Here is a 24326-nt window from a genome sequence, read left to right on the forward strand (position 1 = left end):
CCCCAGGCACGATGGGGACCCCCCTCTCCCAGCACCCACCCCCAGCTCTGCCATAGCCCGAGCACTATGAGGTATTTTAAAATAATTTCTGCTTTGATGAATTGCCGGCGAGTCCACGATTGCTCATAATCAAAGGGAGGAAAATGCAAATGAGAGCCAGCCGAGAACTCGCGGCACCAAGCGTTTATTTCACTGCACAGTGCCAAAAAGAATTAAAACAACATTAAACTCCCAGCAATAATGTTTAAGTCCTCGTTTCCAAGTGCCAAATTGCACCACTCTGGATCATACAGATGTTCGTTAATTATGCTAATTTTTATTAAACTATTAAAACGAGGAGTGCACAGGCACAGCAAGGCAGAGCCCAGTGCAGGGTGAACTCTGCTCTCGTGTGGTGGTGCTCATTTACATCTTGCTAACGTGCTGATGCCTGAGATGGGGCTGCTGTGGAGTGGGGGGGGGGAGAAAGAGGGAGGTTGAGGGCGGTTTTGCTGGGATCTACCTAATTACACTCTAATGGGGCCTCTGTGCTCAATACCTGCGTGGACTGGGCTGGGGAGGGGGGTGGGGGGAGCTAATTTAGCTGAGACTTTACAGAAGGGACTGGAAGACTCACTAAGCTGGAAAGTAATTGCTCCGGAGAGTGCAGCTCGGTGCTGTGGGGAGGGGGAGCGGGGTGATCTGTCCCAGCACCTCTGGGCACACAGCACTGGGCAGCACTGGGAGCCATCCCTGCCCTCGAGGAAGCCGTCGTGGCCCCACTCCTGAACCCACAGCTCCTCTCCGTCTCGGTCCTGCTGGAACTTTCCTATTTACTCCCAGGATGAAGAAAAAACCCTCCGAGCACTTTCTGCATTTAATTCCCGAGATTCCCCAGCGCCAATCGAAGCTGAAAGCAGACGCTCGTTCTGATCATCTCCAGCAATTGGGGCTTTTATGGCAGCTCAGTGCACGGGGCCGTAAAAGGATGGATGCTGCTGAGCCCCATCCGCGAGGGAAAAAGAAAGAAGACAACAACCACAAAAAAAAGAAAGAACCAAACCGAGCCAAACCTCAGCCACAAACCACCTCCACCAAACCCATGAGCAAAACCAGCTGGGGACATCTCTCCCTTGTGCTCCAGGCTCTCCATCCCACACCTCTCCTACTCCTTGCTGAGCTGTGGGCTCTCAGTAGGGACGAAACGGATCCCCCCACCATCACTCCTGAGCCCTCTCTGCCACCGAGCTCCTTTGCCAGCCCTCGTAAACAACCCCTCTGGGCTCTGGGAGTGCCATTCATCACCGTGCCTCGCACAGAAGATCAATGACGGTTTGATGGATGCCGAAGGAAAAGCCAATCAGTCAGGGACTTATCGGTTTATGATTGCTCGGCCCCATTATTAGTGCTTGTGTGTCATACATTATTGTTAGGAAAATGGAGGAATCTAATTCATCGATGAGGTACGGAGGGGTCGGCTGACACCGGGGAGTTTTATACCGGGTCAGCTATACATCTATCCACCTCAAAAAGCAGCTCAGGGCTGAGGCAAGCTCTGAAATCCAAGCTCTACCCATCCACAAGGCCCTACTCATCCTCACCCAGAGACGGTGGCAGCAAGGGACACAGCTGGGGGCTGCTTTCCCCCCCCACACAGAGCTGCCTTCTCCGTGGGGAAGCAGTTCAGGTGCTGCTCATCGTGACCTGGCACAGCCCCCTTCACACGTTGGGTTTTTTCCGTAGAGCAGCTCCTTTAAAGCATCAATGATTCCCTCCTGCTCCCAATGACTCAGCTCTCAGCTGCTGCAGTGCTAACGCAGATGGGGCATTGCTCCTTACCCTCATCCCACGTGCTGTGCCCGTTCCAGCATCACCAGAGGGTGAACGTGGTGCCTGGACCCACTGGCATCCCCATGTCCACCCCACTGGGGTCTGTGTATCCACCCCACTGGGGTCCACCATTCCACGGGGGTCCACATGCCCACGCCAGCAGCGTTCCCTTGTCCATCCCATCAGAGATCTGCATATCCATCCCACTGGAGTCCCCACATCCACATGACTGTTGCCCATGTGCCCACCCCACCAGCATCCTCCTGTCCACTCCATCAGAATCTGCCTATCCATCCCACTAGGGTCCCTATGTCCACACCACTGTTACCTGTGTGCCCACCCCACCGGGCTCTGCATATCCATCCCATCATAATTCCCCACATCCACACCACTGGGCTCTCCATGCCCCAGCCCTTTTGGGGGGGGGGGGGGGGGGGTTGAAGCCCGAGGTGGCTGAGAGCTGATGGGATCGGGTGGTGGTGTGAAGACGCCGTATTAATATTTATTCCATGAAGCACACGGCTCGCAGCTCCGCCGTGCTCTGACCGCAGCACCAACCCTCAGGCACCGCAAACACAATTTGAAAACAATGTGACGGAAATGTTTAATCTGCTCAGCCCATCTGTGCTGCGTATTTCTCCAGATCTCCCTGAGAGAGGCGCCTTCGAATCTCCACATTGCCTTTAATATTCTCCTAAATCACCTCCCCACCGCACTTCAAGGGCCATTGCTACAATATCACAGGTTCACCGAGAGTGCACGGGAGAGGGGGGTGCGGGGAGCGGGGCTGGGGACGGGGGTGTCAATGGGGAGATTTTTTTTTCTGTTAAAATATTTCCCAGGGTTGGTGTCCCCGTGCCCCTCGGACAGACGTAGGGAGAGGAGAAAAGGAATGGGGGAGGGGAGGGGGAGAAGGGGGGGGGATCGGAGTGAAGTTATTGTGCCGTTGCTGGGGGGCGACCAGCGTGGCTGTTCAGAACCAGACCGGCTGGAATGGAGCAGAAATCATTCCTGAAGAATCGCTTTTATGCATCTCCTTCCTCGGCTGCCCGTGGTCAGAGCTGGTGCCGCTCCCTGCAGGGCCCCATCGTGCTCTGAGCAGCCATGGGGAGCTGGGGGGGGGGGTGGGACACACACCAAAACAGCACAGTGTGGGCCTGGGGCAGCCGAGGAGGCTTCTCGTGGGGGTACAGATACACTCTGGGGGCTCCTGGCCCTGTCCCTTCCACATCCTTGTCCTCATCCCTGTCCCCATTGTGAAGGACACAGCACCCATCCTCGCCTTCACCCCCATCCCTGTCGCTGTTCCTTGTACCCATCCCTGTCCCCATCCTCATCCCTGTACCATCCTCATCTTTGTCCTTGCCCCTTCTGCATCCCACTCCCTTTCTCCATCCCTCTCCCCGTCCCTATCCCCATCACTGCTCTTATCCCCATCCATATCCCTATCTCCATCCCTCTCCCCATCCCTGCCCCACGTCCCCACCCCTGCCCATCTCCAGCCCTCTCCCCATCCCCACGCCATCCCATCCCCATCCCAGTCCCCGTTGCCATGGCAGCAGCACCGCTTCCTGCCCCCCAGGGCCGCAGCCGGATCCACCTGCTCCTCCCGACCCTCCCGGGGTCATCGTCAGGTCGCCAGAATAAATGAACGCGAGCACTAATGATGTGTTTGCTGGCTGTTTATGCTCTCTGTGTGTCAGGGGCACTCACATTTAGAGAGCTCATTATGGCTGCAATTAGACTGCACCACCGCTAGATATTTAACTCCTTTTTCTTTTAAATTAGCATTTTAATAACGTGCTTTGAGCAGGGGGAAACAAAATGACCATTTTTCACGGACAAACTTCCTAAGCTGTAGGTGCAACTCTAATGGCCAAGTTGCACGGGAGGTAAAACCGAGCCCGGACCGCTTCCTTCCCCGGCGCCGGGGGGAGGGGGGAGGACGGAGCTCTCTTTATTTGCTTTCTCGCACACTCCATTTCCTAAATTTGTTCTGCAGCCAATTATTTTCGCCTTTAAAGCCTGATGGAAGCGAGCAGCCGCCCGCGTTGGGCTCTGCCCATGACCTGTGAAAAGGGCTGGTGGTAATTGTGCACATGTGTGAGCACGCGTGCGAGGAGCAGAGGGATGGGAGCAGAAGAGGGGGTTGGGGGGGGGGGGATGTGGCCGAGTGTGACCCCCCCGGGGTCACCAGGCACAGTGCAAATCCCCGCCTCCTCCCTGGGCTGGGAGTTGGGATTGATGCTCCTGAGATGCCATCTTTTGCCCACGATCCCTTTCCTATTCCCTCCCTGCATTGGGACTGATGCTCCTGGGGTGCCATCCTTTGCCCACGATCCCTTTCCTATTCCCTCCCTACATTGGGACTGATGCTCCTGGGGTGCCATCCTTTGCCCACGATCCCTTCCCCACTTTGAGATTCGGGACTGATGCTCCTGGGACACCACGATCCCTTCCCAGGAGCCATCCTGGATGCAGCACCCCGTGGCCGTGCAGCCAAAGGGGAAACCTCACTGGGAGATCTGGGATGAGGAGAGGAAGGCACAGCACTGCCAGGTCCACATCCTCTCGACTGTACCGTCTCATAAATACGGCGCAGAGAGCTGTAACTTGGTGATAGCTACCCCAGGACATATCTAGATCCACTTCTGTTATTTTAATTAAATACTGCATTATGGTTTGTGACAACTTCATCGCTATCGCGTAAATGAATTCGGAATTAAAGTCTTACTTAGGCATTCCACTACTCCCACCCCCCTCCCCTCCACCCCTCGGTGGTGCAAAGCAAAGGGCCATAAAACGGAGATGTTTGTTCGTTTACAGATGGAGCAGCTCGGAGGAGAAAAGCGGGAGGGAAAGGGGAGAGCGGGGCAGTGTGGTCCAATGGGGCCGTGGGCTTTGGCCACGAGTAGCCCCATTTTTTGTACATTTTTAACTCCTGATTTGCTGCTGTCCCATAGAGGAGCGCTGGAAGGGTCGGGACGTTGGGGCTGAGTCTTTGGGAATGGCACAGCGTTGGATTCTAGGGGGAGAGTTATGGGAAAGGGAAACTTTTGCTCGGTGCCCGGGACCATCGGTGGCATCCATCTGTTAAGTGGTCTCTAATGAAAGCAGTCCGTACGTGACATTTTGCAACGGAGCCGCTGTAAATGTGACGGCGTCCATTGCTTTAAAATGTTACCCACGCCTCGTGAACCGGGAGATGGTTCTGTAATTAGCTCCGTCTCTCTCTAACGAACAAAGCTCTCCTCTGCTGCATTAAGCAAAGGCAACAGGCTGAGGCACAGCACGGACCAGGGGACGGCCGTCACCTTTGGGCAAAGCCCTCCGGCCCTGATCCTGCCCACGTGCCAACGCTTCGCCCTCACTTTTTCCCCACTGCTCCCTCCAAATCAGAGCTTCTCCCACTCAGAATCATGGGGGAGATCTCCTCCCATTGGGTACAACACGAACAAAAGCTTTGTTTTTGGTCGCCCATTCGAAATAGGGCACTGCTACACACGTTCCCCCCCTCTTCCCTCTCAGCCCCCACCTCCATCATTAAATCTCCTTCTGATAACTCCGGAGGAACCGACGCTTACAACAGTGGCCCTGGAAAATGGAAGGATTGTCACACTTAAAGACACAAATTTCCCCCGTAATATATTCGAATGGAAACCTCTGAATCCAATACTACATGGGCATATCTAATAAATTCACAATATTTCAGCCTCAACAGCCTACAACGGTTAGTTTTAAAGATTTATGTGGTAAAAAATTACTCGGTGATGAATATAGTTTATTCTGTGCGGTATTGGAGGGTATAAGGAATTAAAGTACTGTCTTTAACAGTGAATTTATTATTACCTCTGTCAAAGACGAAGTCTTTAACAGCGTTTATTATAAATTTCCGGGCACAATAAATGGTCGGAGTGCTCCTCAGAGCCCCATGGGGGGACCAGGTGCTGGGAATGGCTGTGATGTGGGGCACGGAGGGGGTGGGGGGGGGGTCTCGGGGACCCCTGAGGAATGGGCACCCACTGCTGGTATGGCCTCAGTGCCTATGGGTCAGTGGGTGACAACAGTGGTGGGTGGGTGACAAGAGTGGGGGAGGGGATGCCAGCAGCCATAGGTGGGTGACAACACTGGTGTGGGGGTGCCAGCCTCGATCAGTAGATGCCAGCAGCCACGGGTGGGTGCCATCCCCGCAGTGCTGGGGACGAAGCCCGAGCTCTCCATCAGCTCCTCCACCCTTTGTCCTCTCCTGCGCTGGGTGTCCCTCATTTATACAAATTACCTGGGAGGAATGAGGCTGCCAGGGGCTCGTTCTGGACGATTGGCTCCCGCCGGGGGCTCGGGGCCGGCGAGGAGGATGGAGGGGGTGGGGGGGGGGGATGTGGGGTGGGTTAGTAGGGGGGGGGGGGACTGCCCTCGCTTGGATGTGACCGGCGTGTGACCGTTGCCTCCCGGCTGACCCCATCCCAGCTCCCACCGCCCCCTCGAGGTGTCCCCGTTGCCCCCACTAGGTGTCACCGCTCTCCTTCGCTCGGGGCCGTGTCCGCCATCCCAACCCTCCCCCCCCCCCTCCCAACCATTCCAACTCCTCCCCCCCCTCCCCCCCCCCCCCCTCCTTTCATTGAAAGCAATTGAGAGAATTAACTTATCCGCTTTTATGGCCTGCTTGTCACATCCAACTAAGCCCACTTAAAATAGGAAGTCTCGCTGCATTCAAATAATTATCATAACATACAAATCACTCGGCCGAGGGGCAGGGGACAGGGGGCTGTGGGAAAGGACACAGGGTTTTGTTGGGTTTACAGCTTCCCCCCCCCCCCGACCCCACATGGCTGTCAGCCCCTCACACCGGGGAGGCAGCAGCATCCCTGCAAGGTGGGCTGCAGGATGGGCAGCCTGAGCCTGGTGGCACCAGGGGGGGGAGCAGGGAGGGGACCCACGTCCCTTGGGTGCCAGCTGCAGTGAGGAAACCAGCACCTGAGGGATGCTCCCGTGCCCACAGCACCCTACAGCCCAGCGTACTGCACCCATGGGACCATCTGCAGGGACCTGGATGCTCTGGGGCTCGTAGTGAGGAAAGCTGCCTGCAGATATCCTGCATTCCCTGCACCATGTGCACACCCAGGTGCCCAGGAAAGGGATCGAGGCCACAGGGACAAAGCAGCAAAGGGACAGCTCCGAGGAATTGCCTCGGGGACAAAGCCCCCCCTTGCCCACCCCACGCCATCACCCCCTGCTGCTGAATCCCTGCCAGCTACTGATGTCCACTAACCCCCAAATCACTTTTCCCCGCTGTTGCTGCTGGAAATGTCAGACAGGACCCGAACAGCAGCCGGCGTGTGTTTCAAACACACCAGATGGATTTTTATATTAGCTACTATTTCATGTTCAGACAGAGCGACCGCACCGCTAAAACTGCAGCCTCGACGCTGCCGAGTTTGCTTCGGTGAGATTAATTCTGCGAAATTAATTGGGACAAGATTGAAAAGGAAATTAAAATGCAGCTGAGTGAACAGGCTTTTCAAACACCTTTTCCCCCCCCCCCCCACTGCCACTCGCCTCCCTGCTTTCCCAACCCCCCCCCCCCGCCCCTTTTCCATCGCCTCGGTTCTGCCGCGGCCGCGAGCATCCGTCGCACGAAGTAATTTACGGGGGGAAAGCTCTCAGGACCGATCGGTTACGTGTGAGGAAGCCAGCACATGAGTCGCAATCTGGAGCCACTGAAGAGAGCGAGAACCCCGCTGAGCATCCAAGCTGTGTCCCCCACGCTGGAGGGGCAGCACCGTGCCCCAATCCGGGTGAGCAGGAGTGAGGGCACTGCCTGGGGGGACGTGGGACGTCTGCCAGATGCTGCTGCTGTAAGCCCGGAGATGAAGGGATGAACGCGGGCTGTGGGTTCAGGCCCGGAGCACGACAGCTTCGTTTTTGCTGCTGTAAAGCAGCAGGGGGGGAGGGGGTGGGGGGTGGGGGTGGGGGGGGAGCAGAGGCGGTAAATGCCGCCGTAAAAAGTGCTTTGAGATCCACAGATGGGAAATTCTCAGCCTTCCAGAAAGAAAACAGCCACACCAAGAATAAAAGCCGCTCTCTGATGCTGCCAAAGACGCAGCTGCCTTCGTGGGGCTGAGCAGGAGCCCAGAACGTCAGCCGGTGCCATGTGGCTGTGCAGAGGTGGCTGAGCATCCCCCCACCCCCACCCCCTCCCCATCCCACCACCCACCCCAGCTTCAGTGCTGTCCCAGCACTGCAAAATGCTGCTCACACAACGCATCCCTCCCAGCTCCCTGCTGCCAGCCCGGGCCAACGCAGTCCGGTTGGGAGCAGCTGGGAGCGCTGCGGGGATGCAGGGGTTGGGAGGGTCACAGCACAGCTCCCTGCTTTGCTCGTGCAAGCACTTAATGTATTCACCTGCGCGTGTCTGCTGCACAGAGCTCTGCTCACACCCGGCTGAGCAACTCAATTACCCCTGTAATACCCGAGCAACAGCACGCACGGGCTCCGGTACTGTGAAGAAAATCTTGCTTTGGGGCATTTCAGATGCCACACGTGGAGTGTAGGAGGCAGTGAGTGCTGCAGGCAAAGAGGGGTGACGGCGGGGACACGAGTCGGCTGTGGGGGGCGGAGGGGGGGATGCTGCAGGGCCCTACCTTGCTCAGGATGTAGATGAGGTCCCCACGGTGGAAGGAGAGCTCGTTGGGGTGCTCGCTGCTGCAGTCCCACATGCCCTGGTAGTAGTTGGCATAATCTCTGCGGGAGCATCCTGCAGAGCAAAGGAGAGGTCAGGGGGATGGGGGCTACTTGGGGAAGTATTGGGGTCACGGCGTGGGGGTTTGGGGGGAGGGTTGGAGCAGTTGGAAGACAAGGAGGTGCTGGTGTCACATTGCACTGTGGCCTCAGCCATCCCATCCCCATGAGCTGGGGACCAGAGGCTGCAAGGAGCAGCAAAGTCTTTTTTCCTCCATTTTTGGGGGGAGGCAAAATGATCTCTGTGCTGGGAGCCACGGGTTTGTGCTGGTGAAGCTGCCAGCAAACTGCATGCCAAGGCTGGGGATGGCTAAATGTACGCGTGGGCTGTATGGAAAATGGAGCAGCAGCATTTCCAGAAGGAAACATTTCCCTCTTTACCATTTCAGAATGGCATTCCCCATCCAACACAGGCCCAGAGACCACGGCCACCAAGGAGGAGTGGGTCCTTGGAAAGGGGCAGAGAGCATCCCACTGTGCAGTGGGACCAGAACCTGGGGATGCTGCTCTATTTTGCAGGTTGGGGAAGGGACTCATCCCAGCACATCCTACAGATCCCTTACAGCATCACAAAAACACCCCAAAACCACATTCCCCGTTTCCAGGCACACAAAATGACCGTTCAGACATGCAGGACAAGCCCTGGTGGTGCAGCACTGACGTGGGGTGGTGGGGGGGGGGGGGAATCCAGATGTCACGACACGGGAACCTCTGTGATGAGGCCCCTGTGAATAATTAAACCCAATAAAACTGCATTGTGCAGGGGGTGATTTGAGTGCTGGGGTTGCATCAGTGCACGGTGCTGCTCTGCCACGCAGCTGAACTGAGCCCAGAAAGCATAAATAGAAAATATCGAGCACATGGTGGAGGAAATGTTTCTAATATGGTATAAGGGGCCGAGTGATAAGGGTGCATCTGGAGTACTGTGCCCGGATTTGATCACCTAAATATGAAAAAGGACATTACAGAGATGGATAATGGTACGGCAGGGAGCAACTGGAATGACTCAGGGACTTGGGGAACTTAAATAGAAAGGCTGGGAGAAAAAAAAAACCCAGAAAGTAGGTCTGCATCCTTTGGAAAGTATTAAAGGGGGAGCACGCAGCGGCGAGGAAAAGATTGTGAAGGGAATAGAGGGAGTAGGAGCTACTGAGTTATTTAAGCTTGTGCAAAGTGCAGGAACCAGAGGTTATGAACCGGAGGCAGAGGAAGTATCGGGGCACTGAGCAGGATAAAGCAGGCAGCAGCCAGAAAATGGTGTAACTGCCACCAAAGGGCACTGCAGCAGCGAGAGGACAGCACTGTGATGCAGAGAACATGGAGCAGGCTGGTGCTGCTGCCACGCTGTGCTCCCCGTGTTAAGCAGCAGTGCTTTAGTTTCTCCAGTGATGTCAGTGGGTCCCGTGAAAGGTCTCAGCCCCTCGCTCCAGCTCTGCCTTCAAAAGGTCACCATTAATTGCATCAGATGAAGATGCCTCGCAACGGGAGCACAGCACGGCTCTGCGTTGAATTCCCAGCCACAAAGTGAGATGTTTGTGCAAGCTATCGAGGATATCGTGTTAAAATTGAGGTGGTTTGCAGAGCAGGGGTCCTGGCTCCAGCTCAGCACCAGGAAAGGGAAGAGTCACTGGGCAGCATCCCCACGGGACGGTGGCTGTCCCAGGTGCCCTGCCTGCACATCTGAACCTGAGCTCAGGGCAGAGACACGATGCGGTCGTGACTGATCTGCACTGATGTAAGTGGGGCGAGTGCCTCCTCCCACGTTTATGGGCCTTGGGGTCATGAAGGAAATCAGCCAAATGTGACAAGTGCGTCACTGCCTTCCGCAGCCCGAGCAGCCCCGAGCGGGGCTGGGGGAGAGGCTCCTGCCCCAACCCCTCTGCTTTGGGCTCGTGGCTTTGGCAGCCTGTTGATGCTGAAACCTAATGACAACTGTCTGCAGCTCAGTGGCTCTCCCTGCTAGGTGAAACCTCCTGCCGTGCTCAGTGCTTCAGGGCTCTTCTGTTTTTCTGAGGACAGGAATTCTGCTCTCTCTGAGTTTGACGGGTCAGGCTGCACGGCAGTGGCACAGAAAGCAGGAAGGGACTGAGCAGCCTGAGCTGTGCAAATGGGCTTCTTGGCAGGAGCAGCCTGCAGCTCCCTGCTGGATTTGCTGGGCTGGTCCAGCTTCGTGACCTCCTCGCTGTTCTCAGAAATGAGAAACAATAGTTTTCCATTCGCCAAGTGCTCATCAGCTGTCTGCTACCAAGAAGAAACAGTCCCAGCTCTCCTAACCCTAACCCCAGCTCTCCGCTCAAGGGCTGCTATCATCCCCCTCACCCTTTGTCCACTTGGGCCGCAGCACAGACGTCCCAGGCTGAAGGCACAGAGGTCTCCTGGTGCTGCAAGAACCTTTCCCTCTTGAAATGGAGCCCAGCATTTCAGAGGCAGGAGCCTCACGTATCATTTAGCACAAAAACAGACACAGGACTTCGAGCAATCATGAGCACACTAATAACAAAACCAGCTACAATGCTTAACAAAAATCACAGCTGTCAGGAGGATGCTAACGTGCACGGGCAGGGCATTAAAACGGGTGCAGAGCTGGGATGGGTGGGAGCCAGCACCCTCAGGGTGTCCTTGGGTCACCCCCAGCCCTCCAGCACCAGGCACGCTGCTCGTGCAAGGGAAGTGGGGCGGCTGCTCTCTGAAATGCTGGGGAGAGCTGTGGGAGGTGAAGACAAATGTGTGTGTGCGGTGCATGTCCCGGCTCCTTCTGCTTTCCTCAGCCCCGTGCCCAGGAGTCGGTTTATAAAGATGAGGACGTCGTTTTTCCGAGCTCTGGGTGCTGGTACCTGCTGTCACCGCCACATGCTCCAGTGGCTGAATAAGTCATGGTGCTGGGGGTGGGGGTAGGCGGGAAACAAGCAATATGAGGGCATAGGGAGCAGAGAGATGCTGGCTTGCTCCCTGCCAGCAGTGGAAAACACTGGGAACACTGGGAAGCTGGGCACGGGCCTGCAGGACAGCTGAGAACCCCTCTGGGGGTGTAACCCAGCAGTACTTGGGGTGTCTGCACACCCACATGTGTGCTTCCAAGAATCCCCCCCACTGCGTGTGAAGCCATCACAGGCACCTACTGCCCGATGAGCCCCTCTGGTCCCTGCCACCCAACAGCCCCACGCTCTGGGTCCCCATGGGTCAGGCACCCCGTGGCTGAGCATCTCCAGGCCATGCACGTCCCCTTGGGGTCCTCGCAGGGCTGGGCCAGCAGCATTAGGGCAGGAAGGCCCCAGCCCAGCCCCGGCTGCTCGGACACAAGCACTGCTTTCCTGCGCTGGGGAGGAAGCGGTGATGGAAAGTGAAGCAGGTGGGACCGGGGAGGAAACAGACCTTCCGCTCCCATCCCATGGTGCAGATCCCAAAGGAAAAAGCAGGGGTGGGGGACCCTTGAGCACGGGGGGGTGGGGGGGTGGGGGCTCGGGGCCACCCGCTCTGGGCGGTGCTGATTCTGGCAGCGGTGCTGAGCATCCGGCCGGCTTCCTCTGGGCTCTGACTCACGTCCTGCTTCATCTCCTGTCACATCTGCCCCACCTCCTCTCCATGCCTGCTCCTCCATCACATCCCAGATCCCCTGCCCGCCTCCATCGGGATGTCTGTAGGGTTGGCCAACGTGGGGTGGGCTCTTACCGCGGTGCTGTCTGCTGCCGACCTCCTTGCTGTCCTCGGGGACATTGGGGTCCTTCTCTGGGGGGGGGGAAACAGAGCAGAAAAGCCACGGGGGAGGGCTGTGAGTGCTACAGTGCCAGACCATTGCTAACGCTGCACCAAACCCACAGGCTCGGGCTGCGAGAGCATCCGACTGTCAGAATAATAAATTCCTGGCTTAATTGTGAAGAGTGGAAGGGAGGAAGTCATGGATAATATTTTAAAACGCGCCGCATAAAAATATGAATTGTTGTTAACACTGGTGAAAAAACAAATCACTTATTATAGCCTCATAAATTCACGCAGCTCTTTGCCAAGTGCCCTATAGGAAGAGATGCTTTTCCTGAGCAGTGCTCGCAGCCTGGGGAAATTGAGACGGCGAGGAGAAATGCCAGGGCAGGAACACACGGGAGGATGGGGAACAGAAGCAGAAAACAGAGAGGAGAAAAAGAAATCCGGGCAGCCAAGGGCAACCACAGGCACAGCTGTGTAGGGTGGGGAGAGGGGGCAAAACAACAAGAAATGATACCACAGGAAGGGTTAAGTGTGAGCTGGGGGCCATGGGGAAGCACTGGGACTGTCAGAAACACGGGTGTGTGCAGAAATAAGTGTAAATGAGACGTAAGAGAGCCAGAGGTGGGCGTCCTGCTGGTCCCACGTGGTCCCAGGAGGGCAGACAGTGTGGCATTGGGGGGGGTGTGGGTCCTCCGTCCCCCCCCATGTGGCTCTGATCAATGCAAACCGGGTCAGAGCTCAGCTGTGAGCTCCAAATTGGATCCCACGTTGGAGGGTCACCGCCGCTGCTCCCCCATTAGATGGGAAGCGGCACCGAAGATCTTTTCTAAATAAATCAGACTTTATTGTAAAACTCGGCCACCGACGAGACAGAACCTCGTTAGCATTGATTTTTACATAAATTATTGAAAGTGGCTTTTGCCTGCTCTTTGCATTTGTAAAGGAGAATGTAAATGTATCCGCACCGGCGCTCGGCCTCCACCGTTCCCACGCACGCTCCCCAACCTTCAGATCTGGATTCCTTCATGCTTTAACCGACCTCCTCGAGCCTCTCTGATCCACTCTTGGCACGGAGTCAGTCCCACGGAGCCCCGTGCCACGAAAACCCCAAATCCAGCCCCCAGCGTGGGTGCTGCTGCAGCCCCATGGGATGGGGCTGTGTTTTTGGGAGCTGCCGTCGCAGCTCTGCTGGGTTCCCCCCCTCCTCCCATCCCCACTTGGCACACGTTTTCCTGCGGGCAGTGCTTCCAGCCCCGGAGCTGGGCTGTCCTCAGGAAACCCCTTCCCAACCTCTTTCTGTGCATCTGCTCCTCGGGAAGCTGTCGGCCACAGCGGTCACAGGAAAACACATAGCGTGGAGGAAATACCTCTGCATTTCCATCAGCGACACCACACGGTTTGCCAACGGAGGGAGCTGGCACCACATCCTGCACAGGTCCCGGGCTGCTTTTTTCCCCCCATAATTGATGGGATGGGGGGCACGTTTTGACCAGAAATGAAGCCACAGACCCCTCACTGATTGCATCCCCTGGCAGCTGAGAGCTCTGCAGCTCATTGGGGGTGGGATGAGCGATGCTCTCAGAGCTCTGTGCCTCAGTTTCCCCTTCTATAGGAAGCCCCTGTCCTGTTGACAACTGCTCTGTGCCTTCTCCAAAAGGTGCTCAGAGGAATCCCCCGGGCTATGCCCAGCCCTGTGGCTGCTGCCCCACACTGATGGGCTGCAGGGTGGTGATGCATGGAGGCTGGGAGGGAGGAAGGAAGGAAATGTGTGTGGGATTTCTCTGCAAAACATGGTGAGAATGGCCCTGGCAAAGTTGAACTGCATCTGCACGGTTCTGCATCTGTGCTCCAGCCACGATTCGTGCAGTTTTTGCTCTGTGCACACAGTGAAGGTGGCTGTGGGGGATGCAACAAGTTCCCCTGCACATGGCAGCCCCTCAGCTTCGTGCAGCTCCTCTGGGTCACATCTGGAAGCTAAGCTCCACCTGGTCAGAACCCGGGTGTTTGATTTTGGTCCATATCTCGCTTTTATCGTGGCAAATCAGAGGGAAATGATGAAAAATGCATCTCCCGGGGTCTGCATCTCTTCTCTCCATGTCACCTCCCTATGCAGAGAATCACAACCCCCATCACACCGTCCCTGGGGAATGCCTTTACAGGGGCAGCACGTCCCTATGGGGCAGCCACTCTGGGGTCTCAGACCCCCCTGCAGACCCCAGCCCAGCCCTGGGCACGGCCACTGCACCGCGTGCCCCACCGCTGTGCTGGAGCAGCCTGGGCATTGGGCACATTCTCAGAGGAGCTGTGTTTTAATGTAGCAATTTGATTCAATTTTCCACTCTATAAAATTACCCATCACTGCTCGTTGCTTCCTAACAGACACCTTCACTCTTAATTTAACAATCCTATCGAATTCTGCCAGGGAAATTGGAAAAATTTATCACCTGTGAAATTTTATTTTTCCTTGGTTGTATCTGTTTTTGTAAAACTTCATTAACGACGATGACTTGCTGAGGAAATTATCTCTTCATTTCCCCCCTTTTCTTTTTTTCCCTCTCTCTCTCTATTTCAGTCAGGACACGAGGGAGGGGGCCGGGCCCAGAGGACCCCCCCCAGCTTGGATGGGGACTTGCTCTCATGTTTGTGGGGGGCTGAGAGGTGCAAAGGGGATGTGCCTGGGGGGAGCAGAGTGCTCTGACCCACTGCAGGCACTCTGTGCCTGGTTCCTCACTGCCTCACTCCAGGTCCTGCTCACCAACTCTATCCTTTCACCCTAAAGGGGCTGAGCACTGAGACTGGAGCAAAAATCCCTCATTCCCCGTGCCTTAGGCCAAGGCCATGCAGCAGGGAGCCCAGGAAGGCTGCAGGAGGGATGGGAAACAGCCATGGGATGAGGGCACCATGCAAGTTGCTGCAGCCTTGAGCCTCTGCCCCACGTCCTAGCAGCTCCAGCCTCCAATGCCCTGCGATGCAGGTGGGCATTCAGACATATTCAAAGGGTACAAACCACTCCCACGTCAAATCTGCAGCTTTCAATGCGCTCTGCATCTCCAGTTTGATGCACCCTGCGTCTCAGAGCAGAGGCAACGGAAGAGTCTGTCCTCAGGTCAGCACAGCTCACTCCAGGATCACCGTCAGCCACATGGGGAACAAATCTTGCATCTGATATGTGCTCTGTAGCTGCTGCTGGCAGCTGTAGGGCAGCAAGGAACTGGATGCAGCTGCCAGAGCAGGCAGGGATGCTGAACCCCCTCGGGTTTCACATGCACCTGGAACCACAGGGCAGAGGCTCCCACTGAGTGTGGGGATCACTGCAGGTACACCCGGAGGAAGAAAGAGCTGCAGCCCAAAGAGCTGATGATGGAAACAGAGAAGGAGAAGGTCAGGAAGGAAAGATGAAGGCAGACAGGAGCTGAGGCTGCTCGGGGTTGTGCTGCCAGCCCAGGAGCTCTGCTCCCAGCAGCTGTCTGGATGCCACTTGCAGAGCAGAGGTTTCCTCCAGCAGCAGCAGCACAACAAAGACCTTGGGCACCTCCGTACTTTCTGGTGCGTTTATTTATCTTTTTAATCACTACAAATACAAAGCTCTGAACTAAATAAGAAGAAATAAGGACCTATTTTGCACCTCTGAATGCAGACAGAGAGGGATCCCACCCCAGGGGATGGGGTGCAGTGTTGGGCAGCACCGACCTCAGCGCAGAGGCAGAACAGCCTATGTGTTTGAATCAGGCTCAGCTGATCCAAGCCCTGGGGCATGTCATGCTGTGATTTCTGCTGCTGCAACGGTGAGAAATGTTGCAGATCATGTCACCCTCTCAGGCTGTTCAGTCCTGTGCCAAGAAGACTGCTCCTGGCTCGTCTCACAGCAGCCACAGCCCTGCTGCCTCCAGGCCTCCCTCGCTGCTAGCGAACAAGCACTAGTCTTTAATGCAGTTATTTTATCATCTCTTGGAAGCCCAGTAATCACGTTACAGCCACGACTGCATGCCCAGAAGGGAGCATTTTCATCATCTAACTCTGATTTTCCAGGTAACACAGCCCAGTAAGAGCTGCCTCACTTGAATTTGCAAAACCCCCATCTTGCCAGAGCAGAAGGGGTTTGCTCTTGTAGTCCATCAGCCATTCTGAACAAAGAAACCGAGTTGCTCCTTTGAGTTATAGGCCTATTAAACTCAGCAGAGCCTGAGATGTTCATTCCCATCAATGTGTTTGTTGGCCAAGGTCTCCTGCCATGTTTGCAGGGTTAAAGTTAGGGCACGGCTCGGGTTTTAACCTTATTTTGTTGCTTACCTGGAAAAACCTCGTAGATGTCGTCTTCTTCCATCCCATCATCTTGGTTCAGGGTAGTGTTGTGAGACGTTGTGGTCATGGAGTCAGAACTGCCCACGTCATTGTAGACCTCTTCCTCATCCTCATCGTATGGGATTGTGAGGGACTTCAGATCTGCAGGGAGAGAGCAAAGAAAGGTGGAAAAGAGCAGACTTTGCCAAACTGCAGACTGGGATTTGCAGTGAGCTGAGATCAAGCAACAAAAATTGTGCAGGTGTACTTTGTGCTCACCATGCTCCTTGCAGAACTGTCCCCTTGCTGACTGCAAGCAGAGGAGCAGGAAGGAGGGTTCCTGACCCCACTTTGAGCTCTGCTGTGACCCCAGCAGGGTCTTGGGGATATGGGGTCTTGCAGTGACTTGGCAGGGAAGGGCTGCAGGGATCTGCCCCAATGAACACGATGGGTTGGTTTGGGCCAAACCTCCAGACTCACCCTTCAGGAGGAACTGGATCTGATCCACCCAATCTTCAGCCTCTGCCGGACTTGGGGCTGTGAACTGGAGAGAGGTTCACCCATTACCACGCTGTTTCTTGAACGGATGAAGGAGATTTGAAACTAAAATAAGGGATTGAGTGCTCGGATCTGCCATTCTCTGTCCTGTGGGCTTTGGGGAAGCCATTTCACTTCTTTATCTCCCTGTTCCAAACAGGGAAGCAGAAGCGGAACAAAGCTAGACTGTCCCAAAGGAAGGCTGTCAAGCCTAATTCATTAAAAGGATTCAGATGAAAACCACAATCCCTATTGAATATACAGTAGTGACTCTGAACCAAGGCTCTAGATCCAAAGGCTCCTTGAATATATGGAAGGCTCTCATACACACTCGGTGGATAGGACCAGGTTTTTATTGCACCAGTTTGTAGGCTCCCTGCCGAGTGCTCAACAAGTTTAAACCCAACGAGGCTCTGAAGTGCTTATTTAAAAGCGGGCTTTGCAAACCCAACCTTCCACTGCTTCTGACCCGTGCTCTCATTTAACCCTCCCACCCCTTGAGTGCAAAGCGAGCCCATGATCGCTCCTGTGCCAAGGGAAGGTACACGTGGAGGTGACTGGATGAGATGGAAAAGCACCAGCACCTTCTGCAGGGCTTCTTGTTTTGTTGAGATTGAGGTTGGGACCACGAGCTCCTGTGCTGTGGTCAACCAGCACCAAGGCTCTGCTTCTCCCCCCTGCTCCTACCTCGTAGGTGCGTTTCCCAGGGCAGACTAATTCAAAGCAGCATCTTCTGCGTGAGTCCTTGCGGAGATGGGAAGCCAGGCGGGCACTGTACTGCTCAATGGAGAAGGTGCCTTTAGGTTGCTTGCCTGGGGGAGAAATGAAATGTAAAAATTCCGGAGTCTATATCTTATATCAAACCCTCGTGGGTGGGGCAGATGTCTGCTGCCCACACAGGGAAACTGAGGTCTACCACGTGTCGCTGGGAGACAGCGAGAAAACCTAAGCATCCTTCCCCCCCTGGAAATCTAAGGAGAGCATTATAAAATCTTCATAAAGACACAGTAAAGAGGACACAATTTTAAGCCTCGAGAGATTGCAAACAGCCACGGAAAGGCTGCTGGGGTCACAGGGTTGCATGAGATGAGCTGCTTGTAATGAAGCAGAGACCACTGTGTACTTGGGGAAATATGATACCGACGACTCTTCTGCTGGTAAGGAATTAGCAGACCGGTGTACAGGAAGAAATGCTCAGTGGAGCCTGGGAGGATTGGCCTGTGGATCTTGTAGATGCACACGCACGGCCCCATCAGCCAGGCTGGAGAGAGAGAACTTCACTGCCATCGTTTGAGGCACGTTTATTTACCCCAGCTGGATACCCAGCTCATTATTTCCTTATGAATCTTCCTGAGTAAGTGTGGGAGTGTGATTCAGGCAGTTGCTCTTAACATTTATTTTTTTTATTTGGATGAAGCCAAGCCCTCCGAAAAACATTCAGTTCATCAGGAACAGGTCTGCTTCACTCTGTTGCCTTCTGGAGACCTTTTGGAAGCTGACAGCTGCCCATCTCCCACTGAAACAGCAGAATATCAGCTCTTGTACCTGCACTTATCTGCAAATAGTGCCCAGGATCCTCAAAGGATATGGAAGGAGGAGAGGAAGAAAGATTCAGCCCCATCCCCACGAGCTGATGGAGTCTGACACAGAGTGGGCATGGCAAAGCAAGGATGCATGTGTGTTTGCAAGCAGTTAACACGCTGTGATTCTGGATGGGGGGAACAGAGTAAGGCCATATATCTAATTGCACCGGACTCTGCTGGAGATATTAGCTGTCTGTCTGTATGCACCTGATGGAGCATGACTGCAAAATATTTATATACACTGACGTCTGGGTTATATACAGTCACTTAGGGGGCTGAAGCCCAGCTGATGGCTAATGGAAAACTTGGTGCATGATTTTATTTACATGCAGTTCTGTCTCTGCCTCTCTCTACTCTCACTCCCTACCTATAAAGATGTTGGGGGACAGGAAAAAAAAAAACCCAACCAGCTGAGATTCACCTTTCTACAAGAACCTGTATGTTCTTCCTTGAGAGGGAGTTACAGCCATCCTCTTATTTATCTTATGTCTAGGAAAAGAAAGAGGGGGTTCAGCAGGAAGAAGCCCAGACGACATGCAGATCCCTTAAGTGCTTTTGGAAATTGCAATCCACATCTTGGGTTTATCACAGATGAATACCAAGGGCGTGTTGGCTCCTTTTTACACTAATTGCTTCATTTGCCTTTGGAGTGTCCCAGGGGACACCTTAAGGTGCCCTTAAGACCGTCCCTTCTCAAAGGAGGACATTTCCAGGCAGAACTGTGCTCTGAAGAAATGTCTGAATTCAGATCCCTTCAGCCAAGCTAATTCCTAAAACTCCAACAGCTGCAGGGAGGGAAATAGACCACGCTCTGTGCTTTTTTCTCTTGTCAGGCATTATCCTGCCCTTTGGACAGAGCTCTCATCTTCTCTTTCCCAGCCCTATCCGCACCCTCAGCCACTGCCCACGTTTTGGAGCCTGGAGGTGGACATCTCACCACTTACTTTTCTCGTTGGCATAGTAGAAAAAGGTCTTTCTGTTGAGGACACACCACCGCTTCTGCCACTCGGACCCGAAAAAGCTGTGGTCTAGAAAGAAAAACACAGCCCAGGAACAAACACATTCATCTCTGCTCTTTCAAATGCTCCATAACGATCACACGGGGGGGGGGGGGAGTGAGACAAAATTCAAGCAAGTTTAAGTACAAAACCTCAAGCAAGCAAGGGGAGCAAGCCAATCCTACCAGGAGAGAACACAGCTTTAGGTGAAACCTCCCTAATTGAGGTTTTCTCTGTAATTGGAGCAAGCTACTGCATGCACAGGACCAGTTAGCAGCTCAGCTATGAGGAAGAAAGGGGTTGTTCTTACCCCACCCCCCCCTGTCATACAGCACATAAATCAAGCCAAAATCTGAGCGGTGAGGAAATAATTTGTAGCTTTCACAGGCGTCAGTAAAATCAAGATAAACCTGAGGCTGCCTCACTTATCTCGACTCGCTAATGTGTGTGATGCTACGGAGCACCTTCTCTTCAGCAGGGCTTTATCCTCATTAGGTATGGCTGGTTAGAATGGCACATCTTGCCTCAGAGGATGAGGCTGCTGCTTAATTCAGTTTCTGGGTTTTAATCTTGGTGCAGTTTGATGATCTACGAAGGAGAATAAAGAAGGACTGTGCTCCCTTTTCACATACGGTACGTAAGAAAGGTCTGCTTGTGGCTCCTGACACCTCTGCATGAAAAGAGATATTTTCCTGTTTGTTCTTCATCTGATTTTTTGCACTCTTGCTGGTGCTTTCATTAGTGATGACCTGAGTGTGCTGTGCTCTTCAGGATGGCCATGAAACACAGCAGCTCGTCCACCTGAAGCTTTCCCCCACCATCCCACTCACCATCTTCCTGAAGGATGCACTCCCCAGGCCTTACCTCTGGACCTCTTCTCCAGATATCCTTGCTTCAGAATGTTCCCTGGGTCGTGAACAGGCCTCAGTGTGACCTCCTCCATTCCTGCAGGTATCAGAGCAAAGTCTTGCCATTTCCAGCCCATGCAATGCCTCCCACATGCAAGCCACGTGCACAGACGTGCACAGAGAGGAATGGATCCCTCCAAGACCTTCCCAATGTGCACCTCTCTGCCAATCCATCCCCACATCTGTTCCCTCATCCACCAGCAAGGACAGGTCCCACTTCTGTGCAGCTCATATCTCATTTTACTTCTGATTTTGCTCCAGGGAAATGCACCACCACATCCAAGGGACCCTCTGTGACTTCTAGCATGCACAGCCCAGGTGGTCGGGGAGCTGAGAGCAAGAGGGAAATGCAGACCTTTGTACAAATACTCTTATTTTTCTTACAAGAGAAACAAACAAGGGTGTCAAAATGGACCTAACTTCTCTCTCAGGGTTCAGGCTGGGCTGTGTTAGGGATCAGGAGGTTGTTCCTAAAGTGGGGCTGCAGAATAATGCCCTCAGGTCCCTGTGCAGCCATGCAGCCAGTCCTTAATGGCACTCACCACATCCCCAGGTTCGGTGGTGCAGTTTGGTGAGCAGCCCCAGAGGGCCCCACATTGCTGCCAGCAGAGCCCAATGTCACCTGCCAAGTCCCCAGATGCTGGGCTAGCATCCCTCCAACAAGACAGGGAAAGCACCAAGCAAGGAGCAAACCTGCTCAGTTTTTTCCCTATAGCAGCACAGTGCTTTCCACCCAGCAGAAAAAAGCACATTTCCTTCTCCAACCCGAGCCACGACCCCTTTTGCTAATGCAAATCTGAATGTCATTTTATGGGACATTTATAATTATGAAAATGGGACGGTGCTGCCGGATGCACAGGGGGACCCTGCGAGTATGAATATGACATTAATGTGCCCAACGCCAGCTCGCCGATCCCGCTGGCAGGAGCATAAAAAATGCTCGAGTGAAACTTTTATTTAGACGTTAAGATTTCAGGCCCCAGCAGGGGGACAGAGGCAGCCCTGGCGAGATCCCATCAGCGCGAGAGCTTGAATTGAATTACCCGGGGGGGGTGTGGGGGGGAAGGCAGGAGCTGCGAGTGCTGCTTCACTTATTTAATTTCATTTACTTTCAGTACATTATCAGCATGTGGCTTCCCTCTGCCCCCCGCTCCCCAAGACTGAAAGAAATCACTGGCTGCTTGTTGCACTTCAGCCTGGATCTGCTTCAGCTTGGATTTTGCTGGTGGGCAGATCCCACGAGCCACGTATCGGTGCCCCAGGTTTTGGGAGCTGGCAGTCCCCCCGAGGTGCAGCTTGGCTTTGCTCAGCATCTCATCAGCATCGCCCCAAAGCGCTGCTGGGATCCATTGAGACACACAGCACTGCAGCTTTCCGACAGGAGAATCAGAGCAAACGGAGGCACTCTCCTTCTTAAATACTCAGTGGCTACTCAGACAAGAAAACGCAATTAGGGAGGGCTTGTGAGGGCTGATTAGATTGCACAAAGCTCTGGAAATTGTACAGAACATGACACGAACACCGCAGCCTCTCTGACGGAGCCCTGGCAGTGCAGAGTGAGGAAGATTAAATCTGAACAAGGTGGGAGCCATGGGGGTGTCCCCTTCCCTCCCCACAACCCCAGCCTGCCCATAACAGCAACCCAGATGGCTTCTGCTAGCAACAAATGGCTGAATTAGCCTTATTTCTTTAAACTGTTCTAATGGACACATGGAAAACCAGAGGGACCAGGTGGGACTGCAGCCCCAGAGAGACTGGGAATGGACCCAGAGAGCCTGGGGAGATCTCTGGCAGAGGGTTCATTTGCCTGGGTGGCCTTGCTGAAGGCAGGCAGCCTCTGATCCCCTGTCCAAGGACACGTGGCTTGCAGGTAAACCCGAACTCACCGGTCATCTCTTCCAACCACTAACAGCCATCCACCGTGGATAAAAATAGAGAGAAAAGAAAAGGTCTTAAATCCATCACAGAGAGTCATCTGTGCCCTCCCAGACACACGGACCCTCTCTGTGGCTCCTGAGTTTGCATGGGCCCAAAGGTCCCTTCCATCCCTACTCCTGCCCCAGCCCACCCAGCCCAGCAGAAGGAGCAGGAGAACACCGGGATGCGCACAGTTTGGCTGCTGAGCACCATGGCCCATCCTTGCCATGTCCTCAAAGCCCTCTGTGTTCCAGCACTCTGCTCTCTGAGTCATGCACACCAGCTGCATGAAATGTCACAGCAGCTGCAGCCGAGCCAGCCTGGGGGCTGCACTTGTGCCCACGCTGTCACATTAACTGAGTGTTCAAAGGGATGCAGCACGGAGGCACGTCGGTTCCAGCCCATTCCCAATCCTCTGGCTTATTCACCAACTTCAGATGTGCCAAGAGCAGTTTCTCCTCCCGGGGACTTCACTGGGAACACCCAAAGACATTTCAAACCCGGAGTACAATCGGCTGCGATTTCCCAAAGCTCTCTGTGGTGGCTGTGCTCTTGTTTGTTTGTTTTTTTTTTCCATTGAAGTGAATGAGAAAGGAAAAAAAACACAATCAGAAACAGACAAACAACCCCTCCCGTCGCCTTCAAAGCGAGCTGAAGGGTTTTGCAAGTCCCACTGGTGACCAAGGCCACGGCCAGTGGGCCCATGATGTGTCTGCTACTGGCCAGGCACATGGGTTTGCTCCCATGGCAATTTCATCCCTACAGAAGTGAGGATCATCTGTACGGATGGGAACGAAACGAGCGACTGTGTCAAAGAACATGGGGGATTGAACAGTTGCCAGCATGGACTGCATGGGATAGATGTGGTGCCGGGCTGATTTTGTTGTTTTCTTTTTCCTTTTTGAGCAGGAAAATAAGAAAGCAGATGAAGAAAAGGTGAGGGACGGTGGAGGGGATTTAGCTGGGTGACAGCTCGACTCCTCAGAAGAGGCAAAATTCAGAGCGTAGAGCGGGATAACTGCCAAGATGGAAAGCTAGCCAGCAAGCAGGAGGCAGTTAGAAATCCAGAGGAATCACTGAGAGCAAAGGATGGACTGAAATATCCCTGTGTTTGTTGTCAGGAGGGGTTCCCAGGCTCAGGAACCCAAAGGTGCCCTAGGGAATCCCAGGGTTGCCCTGAGAGCCCATAGGAGATCTGCAGCTGAAAGCTCAGCGCTTCCTTGGGACAGACCCCCGTGGGGCACTGCTCAATGTCCTCTTGTAGCAGCCAGCACAGAGCAGCATTGAAAGCAAGGAGCAAGATTAACCTGTCCCCAGCAGCTCTGACAAGTGCTGACAGCCAGGAGTGAACACAAAACCCATGGAAGTCGCTCAAGAAAACAGCACTTCTCACCTGAGGTTGTTCGGTGCCCCATTAACAGCGCTGTCCCCAAAGCTCTGGTTGGACCACGTTTAAACACCAAAGAGAAATAAATAGAGGCGTACAGATGGAGCTTTGTGAGGTGCTGAGTGAATGCTGGGTGAGCTGATATTTGTCCAGGGGAGTCCACGAATGTGGTTGGTGTGATTGATAAGCAAACAGGAGAAGAGATGGGCGATGGCAAAGAGCTGACTGCAGCTTGGGTTGGGATTCAGCCTTAGAGTGTGGAAAAAACCCTGCAACTTCACCGGGGTTTCTTAATTCAGTCTGGAAAATTCAACATCGAGTTTGAAGTCGAACCAACTTTGCCGAGGGAATAGCCAAGCTGGGATTCAAAGAGGAGGCAGAGCCTTTGGCCCAAAAGTTTCCTTCCAAATCGCTAAGTCTATAATTGCGAAATAAAAAACCTCTACATCTCAATATCTATTTGCAC

The 24326-nt window shown here is 54.1% G+C and overlaps 1 protein-coding gene across 1 annotated transcript in view; it reads right to left on the reverse strand.

The window, feature by feature from the left end:
- Positions 1–24326, reverse strand: part of SKAP1 (src kinase associated phosphoprotein 1) — a 122876-nt gene that overhangs the window by 1193 nt on the left and 97357 nt on the right. The window contains exons 5-11 of the mRNA XM_065750025.1: positions 20513–20593; positions 19595–19678; positions 17755–17879; positions 17011–17074; positions 16540–16692; positions 12217–12273; positions 8451–8563 (exon numbers count right to left, since the gene is read on the reverse strand). Coding sequence (XP_065606097.1) covers positions 8451–8563; positions 12217–12273; positions 16540–16692; positions 17011–17074; positions 17755–17879; positions 19595–19678; positions 20513–20593 — 677 coding nt within the window. The remainder of the gene's footprint in view (positions 1–8450; positions 8564–12216; positions 12274–16539; positions 16693–17010; positions 17075–17754; positions 17880–19594; positions 19679–20512; positions 20594–24326) is intronic.

This window comes from Cyrtonyx montezumae, unplaced genomic scaffold (assembly GCF_038088225.1).
Source record: "Cyrtonyx montezumae isolate F1298 unplaced genomic scaffold, pur_monq_1.0 scaffold_61, whole genome shotgun sequence".
Lineage (NCBI taxonomy): Eukaryota > Metazoa > Chordata > Aves > Galliformes > Odontophoridae > Cyrtonyx > Cyrtonyx montezumae.